Genomic DNA, 10,292 nt, shown 5'->3' on the forward strand with positions numbered 1-10,292 from the left:
AAAACCACTTTCAACAGTAAAAAATTTGGAACATATACCAATATCAAAGTGTAAATTTAATTGTATATGTCTCGAATAATATACATGTAATACCTTAAACAAAAGGTTACAACAGAGAAAAAATTCGCACATATACATACAATATCAAAGTATAAATTTTAGTGTATATGTGTCGAATAAAAAAAACAAAAAAAAAAACCTCATTCAATGATCTTTTGTTGGTAACAATACATACATACATGCTTAATCAAAGCACAGAAGGTGCTGAATTTGTTTGGGTCTCAGAATGTCAGAAAGGTGAAGGTTGTGAGGTTATAAACCAATTTGTTTTTGTATAGTGCCACCAATGCTGTTTCCAGTGTTATAACTGTAGTAAATTGGCTATAAGGCTAATTGCAACACTGATATTCAATTCAATGTTTATTTGGCTGAAACAATTTTTTAAAAAAATATTTAAAAAATGCCTTAAATGGGATTTGAACTCCAGACCTCTCGCTTACTAAGTTAACTAAGCGAGCGTGTAACCACTCGACCACGGTGAAGTTTCAAGATAACAGCTTGAAGAAAACCACATTATTCTAAATTAGGGTTTGTAATCCTTATTATTTTCACGGTAAACCTGTTATTTAACACTGATGTAAATAATCATGGAGCTTGATAGAAGCATGTATATCTGTAAAGAATAACACAATATTAGAATCTTCGACCAATCCAAAGGGACCCCGCACAGTGTTGGGATAGTGTAAAAAAATAATTCTAGAAAAAAAACAACAATTTATATATGATATATATATTATATATAATATAAATATATATCATATAAATATATTTTTTTCTTTCTAGAATTACTATTTACACTATCCCAACACTGTGCCAGGTCCCTTTGGACCAATCAGAAACTATTTTTTCTTCCCCCGAGAATTAATGAGCCTATCATTTGACAATCTTTATGCAGTGATTTCCCCTTAATTTTTCGGCATTTGTGTACTTAACAAGGGAAGTAACTGCTTTGAGGAGTTTGGACTACTTTCGGTATTTGCAAATGAGCACATCAGGGTATGAAATTTCGCTACCATTATCTGACGACCCAAACAAATAAAAACTAATAGTGTAACACTTGCCTTACTGGTCTCAATAACAAAGTGTTAGACTTTCAGGTTTTATTATAAGGTTTTATATTTGAATCATGACGAAAGATTTTTTTCCTATTTTCTATTACATTTTGATAAATAATTTAAATTAATTGAATTAAAAAATTTAGGACAAAACTATCCGAAAAATATTCAAATATGAGTGACATCTATTTTAGAAATATCATGAATATTCGTTTCAATACGACTGGTAAATCAATGGCGGGATAAAAAAGGGTATGGATTCTCACCTGGACTCTAGGTGTTTTTGTGAAAGAACTGCTAGAAATACAAAACAATTAAGTTTATCCAATTTTCGTGCACTTTCAGCGACGGTGTCGCTATACTTTATGTATCTGATAAATAGTCCTATATATTTTCCTAAGAAGTTCCATTGAAATATATTGATTTGCTACATTTTACCAAAATAAACAAATTGAAATCTATAAATATATCAAACTTTAAAAGTTTTGTTTTCTATTCAATTTTTTTGTCGAACAATGTGATTGTGCCAGCGTGTAAATTGCACAGAACACAGAGCCAAAATTGGCAAAATTTATTTTCGGTTTGCGTTTCAATCGTTCACAACGCAATTATGACAAGAATAAGCCGTACAAGAGATTTATTTCTCTTCTTTATGGCAGTCATTTACCTTGCTGCATTTTGTTCCTTATATGTACAAATTCCTGGTATGTTTCATTGTAATACATTTTCGCGACGTCCTTAAATTTGATTATTGTCTAAGTTGCCGACATAAACATTTAAAAACTAAGGTCGTTATTTTAAATCGTTAATTTTTGCTCATTTGAAATGATGTTCATTGCTGTAGCTCGAAAAATTGTTTTTATTAGGTTGAAAATCAAATGTTAAGCATAAAGTCGAGGACAACAAAAGCTTGCACAAAAGCCAAATGTCATTTTGTTTATTTGCTTACAATACATGTATCTTATGCGCCTTTTAAAATGAAGACAGAACTTTTACTCCGGCATAAGCAATGGCAGCTAATGGCCCAGCTCAAACACTTTACTGTTGAATTATCAAAAAACAGAGAATGTTATATTTTGTCTAGAACAAATTTTTCTTTTTAGAGTTCAGGCTATTTTTATACCCCCAAAAACGAAGTTTGGGGGGGTATATAGGAGTCACCCGGTGGTCGGTCGGTTGGTCGGTCGGTCCAGACGTCCGTTGCATTTTCCTTGTCCGGAGCATAACTTGAAGACTAATGGTTGGAATTCAATATAACTACATACAATGGTCAAGCACATTGAGAGGAAGTGCAGTGCGTAAGAAACATAACTCTATCTTGACTAATTACAGAGTTATTGCCCTTTGTTACTTTTCCTTGTCCGTGGCATAACTTGAAAACTACTGGTTGGAATTCAAAACAACTTCATACAATTGTCAAACACAATAAGGGGAAGTGCAGTGCACAAGAACCATAACTCTATCTAAAGTAATTACAGAGTTATTGCCCTTTGTTGCTTTTCCATTGCCTTCTTTTTTTTGTCCGGACCATAACTTGAAGACTAATGGTTGGAATTCAATATAACTACATACAATGGTCAAGCACATTGAGAGGAAGTGCAGTGCATAAGAACCATAACTCTATCTAAAGTAATTACAGAGTTATTGCCCTTTATTACTTTTCCATGGCTTTCTTTTGTCCTGACCATAACTTGAATACTAATTGTTGCAATTCATTATAACTTCATACAATGGTCCAGCACATTGAGAGGAAGTGCAGTGCACAAGAACCATAACTCCATCTTGACTAATTACAGAGTTATTGCCCTTTGTTACTTTTCCTTGTCCAGAGCATAACTTGAAAACTACTGTTTGGAATTCAGTACAACTTCATACAGTTGTCAAGGACAATAAAAGGAAGTGCAGTGCACAAGAGCCATAACTCCATTTTGACAAAATACAGAGTTACTGCCCTTTGATACTTTTCCTTGTCCGGAGCATAACTTAAAACATACTGGTTGGAATTCAAAACAACTTCATACAATGGTCAAGCACAATAAGAGGAAGTGCAGTGCACAAGAACTATAACTCTATCTTCAGTATTTATAGAGTTATTGCCCTTTGTTCTTTTTCTTTGTCTTTCTGGACTTATTACAGAGTAATGCAATTAAACTTCATCAATGGCCAACCACATTGAAAGGAAATGCATCATACATGAACCACAATAATCTTTAATTGCCCACAACCATAACTCTATGTTTCAATTCTATTACAAGGTATTCTGTTACTAGTAACATCCTCATTTCCGAAGCAGACTTGTGGGGGTATTAATCACATTTAGTGATAGTTCTAGTTATTTTTAGAGTTCAGGCTCAATCTGCATTTTATATATCTGCATATATTAGACTGAATAAGTCTGCTGTATAGACAAATAAAAAATTTTATGAGTGACCCTTCAAATTTACTTGCCCTTCATAAAATGTACTTGCCCTGCATTTTGATGGGCAAAAATTTGTATAAATCAAACATAAGACTTAAATTTACTATTTACTGGTCTATATCGGTATAACTGGCTTTATTCAATTACATATTGTTAAGTAATGTTTATAAAACTTTTCATTCTTTTAATTAATATATAATTTTCAACAAGTATAAAACATTTTGAACGCATTGTATAAAACATTGTCGAATGCTGCTGGAATGGATTCATCATATGTGTTTGGTAAAGTTTTATACCTAGTCATAAGCATGATAAAGTCAATTTCTGGTTTTCATTTGACACTATTCTGATTGAAATGGCATCTGCAGTTTGATTTTTATACCAAAAAACTTCATTTACATTAAATATTTAGAGAAACATCATCTGGATCAGGAGAATGTTACTCTCCCAAAATTAACTGCTCGGGGCCAGTGGATTTGTTGAGGCCTGTATTTTCTGTTTTCATTTTTAGCTCGACTATTCGAAGAAAATGAGAGCTATTGTAGTCGCCCCGGCATCAGCGTCCGCGTCGGCGTCTGCGTTGGTTAAAGTTTTTTGTAAAGTCAAATATCTAAATTATTGCTTGAGATATTCAATTGAAACTTACAATACTTATTTATAGTAACAAGGTACATCACATTGACAAGCTGGATAACTCTGCCTACAATATTGACAGAATTATGCCCCTTTTTAACTTAGAAATTTTGGTTAAAGTTTTTTGTATAGTCAAATATCTCAATTATTGCTTGAGATATTCAATTGAAACTTACAATACTTATTTATAGTGACAAGGTACATCAGATTGACAAGTTGGATAACTCTGCCTACAATATTGACAGAATTATTTGCCCCTTTTTAACTTAGAAATTTTGGTTAAAGTTTTTTATAAAGTCAAATATCTCAATTATTGCTTGAGATATTCAATTGAAACTTAAAATACTTATTTATAGTAACAAGGTACATCAGATTGACAAGTTGGATAACTCTGCCTACAATATTGATAGAATTATGCCCCTTTGGATCTTAGAAATTTTGGTTAAAGTTTTTTTGTAAAGTCAAATATCTCAGTTATTGCTTGAGATATTCAATTGAAATTTAAAATACTTTTTTATAGTAACAATGTTCATCAGTTTGCAAAATTGCATAACTTTGCCTGCAATATTTGCAGAATTATTTGCCCCTTTGAAACTTAGAAATTTTGGTTAAAGGTTAATGGTCTTCAAAGATATTTACTTCAAACTTTACACATGTACTTAGGGTCATAATTTGAGGGTCATAAATGTATGTCACTGACCAAGTTCCATAACTCTATCTTGCATTAAGGCTGATTCATATCCCCTTTTCTACTTAGTCTCTTCATTAATGTTTACATGCAAGTTTTACATATCTCAATAACTATTAAAGATATTTATTTAAAACTTCTTATATGCATTTTGGGTCATAATTGTAGGTCACTGACAAAGATCCATAATTCTATCTTGCATTTAGGCTGATTTTTCTCCCCTTTTACAACTTAGAAATTCATGGTAAAGTTTTGCTTGTTATCTCCATAACTACGGAAGGGTTTGTGCCTTTTTTGGGACAATTTTATGCATTCATAATAATAAAGCAGTGATTTACTTGATAAAACATCTTAATAACAAGCCTTTGTACCTTTCCTGTCAAATTTATGTATTCATAGGTAATTAGTATTATTATACTCAATAAAACACCCTTGTGACATTAACTTCCGAATAGTCAAGCCAATACTGTATAATTAGACTCTCTCTAAGGCCTATAACATGAATTTATAAAAAAAATTAGCCCTTTTGTGAACTTAAAAAATTTAACATTATCAAGGCTCTTTTACTATCAAGCACTTAGAATAGTCGAGCGTGCTGTCCTACCGACAGCTCTTGTATAATTTAATGTGTGTATTAAAAAGGAAAGTGAAATCATTTAATATATATCCCATGTCAGAAATTACAGCTTTTGGAAAGAGATTTTCTTAATATTATTCTGATGGACAATTTCAGTTTGTACACATTTTATTTTCATTTTAGGTCTGTATGGTGAAAATGGAATTTTGCCAGCAAAATCAGTAATTGGTAAAGGTAAGAATTTTTTAATCTAGTCTACAGAGATTTTCACCTTATTATACAGAGGCCTCTTCCCAATGTAAATTGGCTCCAAAAATCCTACTTGCACAAGCTTCTTCCCAAATTAGCAATAATTCCTTTCAAAATCAAGAGACTACGGCCTTTTCCCAATAAAGTGAGAACAAATATTACACCATTAGAGTTTTGTCAGAATGTTTATACCATTTTAGTTTTATTTTATGGTACAGTAAAAAAAGTTCCTGCACTGGGTTGATGTCTTAAAAAAATTACTGTGGAACTTGACATTGTTCTTATCAACAATGACAAAAGATGTTCCAAAGTGCCCCATGCAGCCTACCATGCATGTGTAACAATAAGCCTCGTGAAATTATATTTGTTTCAATAGTTCAATGTTTACAGCATTAAAAGAGTAACACTTTATCTTACATGCCTTGTATTTTTTATCAAATTTTGTTCCGTAATAGTGGAACTATCGCCTCAGTCCAGGAACTTTTTTACTATACCTCGTATTTATTTAAATTTCTCTTTAAGTTTGTTATACATATTTTACCTTTGTAGCTATGTTCATTATTAGTATTTATCCTGTCACTTGTATCAATTTCGGCCCGATAACAAGGTGCCGTATATTTTTACTGATCTACGGCACTTGATCACGTGGTATGTATGTTTGCCGGACTACTTTTCAAGAAAAAATATAAAAACTGTCGTTAAATCGTGTAGAATAACGAATTTTGGAAACGTTGACTTTGTTTGTTTATTTTATTTCACTCTATAATTTTTCAAGCGAAATAAAAATTATTAAAAGTGAAAATAAATGTAAAACTTAACTCGTTTGCAACATTAAAATAGCGTACTTGATTTGATTGTTTTGCACGTGCTGTTTGGCGCTACATTGTGACGTCACGTAAACAATACTTTAAACGTCTGTACAGCGTTAACGACTGAATAAAAGATATTGGTGTTCGAATTCATTTTCTTAGTTAGACCATTTCCTTTCATTCTAGATAGTTTTCACAACAAAATTCGACAAAAAATTATTTTTATTTTTCACATTTTTCAAACAAAATGGCGCCCTCAATGTGAAAATACACAGGGAGATAGTGCATTGTTGTAGAATAATGCACGCTTCGGGCCTTCTTTGTTTATATAGAAACATTTCCGATAATGTGATTAAAGGTAGTTTGCCTAATAAAATTCTTTAAAAAAAAAACGGTGACAGGATAAATAGAATAATAGATTGGTGCCGTGGATGGAGAAAGTTTATCTGGCTCTGCTCCGGAATTTATTGGGTTCGCCTTCGGCTCACCCATTAAATTCCTCCGCCTCGCCAGATAAACTTTCTCCATCCACGGCACTAACCTATTATTCTCTATATGGCTTATATCAAACAGATACTGTATATGTATTCGTATTTTACAGAAGCAGACAGTTGGGATGACTTGCTTGACTCGCAGCCCACTTTACTAAAGCTCACACCAAAGCTTGGCCTCAGTGTTCAGCAAGGGATGGACTTACTATGTATGGCAGGCATGGTGGTATCCTTCCTTTGTGTTGTGTGCAAAACTATGAGAGATACTGTCTCATTTATACTGCTTTGGATGCTTTACTTTTCGCTCTACCAGGTAATGTGATGTAAATGATTGTTTGTTTCATGATATTTGCTCCAGGTGAGGTAGTTTCAGAACATGTATGGTTTCATACTGAGGTTACTGGTAGCAGAAATCATATGCCCTAGAAAAAATATACATTTTAATTATATTGACTAGTTTTTATGTTAAACTGCTTCCCTTACTTCTGGTATGTGAAAGCCAACAAGTCAGTGAGCTGAGTCAGGCAGCTAGCAAATAGTTGCACTTACTTAGACTAAAGTCTTACTGGCCAACGTTTCTGTCAAATAAAATAAAGTACATTGTACCAGTTATTGGTGTATATAGATATCTTTGATCTCTACTTTTACTGATACGTTTAATCTTATTTAGGTTTCAATATAGAAATCATTTGAAATTACTTGCATATTCATCTTGCTGTTCTTTTCAGCTTAATAAACAATAAGATATTGTTTTTATTCACATAAGTATAACTTTTCTTTCAGGTTGGACAAACATTTCTTTGGTTCCAGTGGTAGGTTAATTTAAACAATTAAACGTAATATACATATAGAATAAAATTTAAACAGTATAACTTCATGTTATTATGATAATGCTTAGTATTTTAAATTTGAAAAATATAAAGTGACCAAATGTCAACCAATTTTGCAAACTTAATATTAATTTTAAGAAAACAATTAATAAAAGCATGTCTTTGAAACATTTGGTTGAATGTTTGTTTTATTGCTTTTCTGATTTTTACGCTAAATTTACACATTGTTTTGTCATATCTTGGCAGTGGCTCCACCTAATTGACCAGTAATTACCAATTTCTCAATGATTGCCTACTAATCTCGCATGATTTCTGAATCAGCAGTGACAATGTAGCAGTAATTTGATGCTAAGGATAAGCCGTTTTCATGTAAGGTTGAGAATTTGGAAAAATTGGCAGCGTGACCGAGTGGTTAACGCGACAGACTAGTAATCTAAGGATTGCTGACCGCATGTGTTCAAACCTTGTCAGGGGCAAACCGTTGTTTCCTTGAGCAAGAAACTTTACACTCATTGCTTAGTACTGGTTGGTTCTATGAACATATTCTAGAGTGTTTCAATAAGCTTATAGCTTCCAACACAATCAAACTAAAATAAATTTGTATAAACTACACAAATTTGGAAATTTAACTTGTTTTGTTGTTGTATTTGTAGGGATATTTTACTGTTGGAGGCGGGTTTTCTGACTATACTGGTGGCACCATTTAATCTACAGATACCAGTTAAGAAATTCAGATTGTCATTTTACCACCAGCATGACAGTATCACACTGTGGTTGGTCCGGTGGTTGCTGTTTCGACTGATGTTTTCGTCTGGTGTCGTCAAACTCACCAGTAAATGTCCAACATGGTGGGGTCTAACTGGTATGATTATCTTTTTGTTTCAATACGTCTTGATGAAAAAATAATGTTTTAGCTTAGCCACCAGTATATAGCCAGCCAAAAATGTTGGCCAGCATTGTAGAAACCTAATCAAACTATATGGATGCGCAGGCCGGGCTTGTTTATGCTGTAGGACATAAGGTTTGGTTCCAGCAGGTTAACCAGGAACCGGCTGAACTTTTTGGAACTGTCCATTATTAGTTTACTGTTATTTGGGATATCAAGATGAAAAGTTCCATCTTGATATAACAAATGACACAATTTAAACACTAGAAAGGTACCTATTCACCTTTAAACAGGTGGAGAATCTTTTTATAATATGACACTCTTCAAAATGTAGCTTTAACGGATTATAGGAACATGACTCTCCACAAAAATATTTCACAAACTTGTATTTAATTAAGCATTTAAGTATTTAAATAAGCATTAAGGTTTCAATTTAGCATGATATTTCTGTTTGTTTTTTCAGCATTAAACTGGCACTTTGAATCTCAAGTAAGTAGTCAAATAATTCTTTCTTCATATTTTAGTAGGACTGTGTTTATTAGTATAAAATATATAATGATAACATACATATTCAAATAAAAATTTTGAATACACCATCATTTCCAGTATCAATACAAATATATTTCTATACTGACATCACAAGTTACCTTAATTGTGAAAAGAGTATACATGTATTATAATTGTATACATTATGATGCAAAATGTTAACAAGTACTTGTACCTTTTAAACTAGTGTGAGCTGCTGTTTTCATATCTTATCAAATTGTTATTTAAATTGAAATATTCCACATACTAAAATGTGAAGCAAATTAATTGTAGGTTTCCATAGTGAAAAAAACATTGTAACTGCATTTGAGCACAAAAGTCACTAGTAACTTCAAATCACATGCCCGTCACCTCTATGGAATTGAATTATACAAGAGGCTTTGAATTTTGTCATGTGACTGGGTTATCTCATTAGCTAATGGAGTCAGTGGTTCTTCTTACATGTCTTATTATACCTGAAATAATGTACGAATGGGAACCCAATGTCTTCCTTCTCCTCAGGTCTTTATCACCTTTTAAAAACTGGAAACATGTGATGTCATATGAGCCACGTCACAACAAAACCAACATAGTGCGTTTGCAACCAGCATGGATCCAGACCAGCCTGCGCATCCGCGCAGTCTGATCAGGATCTATGCTGTTCGCTATCAGTTTCTCTACTTGTAATAGGGTTGGTAAGCGAACAGCATGGATCCTGATCAGACTGCGCGGACGCACAGGCTGGTCTGGATCCATGCTGGTCGCAAACGCACTATGTTGGTTTTGTCGTGACACGGCTCATATAATCTTGACAGTTTCAGTGTAAGTTATAACCCAATCAAAACATGAAAACTAAAGTAAATGTATGAATTATAAGTCTGTCACCATGGCGACCAATTTTTTGTTGTTTTGCTTTTTTCAGTGTATTCCTACTCCATTGGCATGGTGGTGGCACCATTTACCACACTGGTTTCTACAGCTGAGTGTAGTAATGACCTATGTTATAGAAATAGCTATACCATTCCTGTTCTTTGCTCCAGTACGGTCACTACGTCTGTTCTCAGTAAAGT

At 33.0% G+C, this 10,292-nt stretch overlaps 1 protein-coding gene across 1 annotated transcript; it reads left to right on the forward strand.

Moving 5' to 3' along the window:
* Positions 1–1,645: 1,645 nt before the first annotated feature.
* LOC132738431 (lipase maturation factor 2-like) lies at positions 1,646–10,284 on the forward strand (the record flags this gene model as incomplete). The annotated part of the gene is given in 7 exon segments (XM_060725928.1): positions 1,646–1,819; positions 5,616–5,666; positions 7,092–7,294; positions 7,765–7,793; positions 8,465–8,673; positions 9,161–9,186; positions 10,145–10,284. Coding segments are annotated over 7 exon segments (752 nt in total), but the record flags the coding sequence as incomplete, so codon positions are not given.
* Positions 10,285–10,292: the final 8 nt, after the last annotated feature.

The sequence above is a fragment of the Ruditapes philippinarum genome, unplaced genomic scaffold, assembly GCF_026571515.1.
Source record: "Ruditapes philippinarum isolate M1 unplaced genomic scaffold, ASM2657151v2 ctg22793_1_1_1_1, whole genome shotgun sequence".
Classification (NCBI taxonomy): Eukaryota; Metazoa; Mollusca; class Bivalvia; order Venerida; family Veneridae; genus Ruditapes; species Ruditapes philippinarum.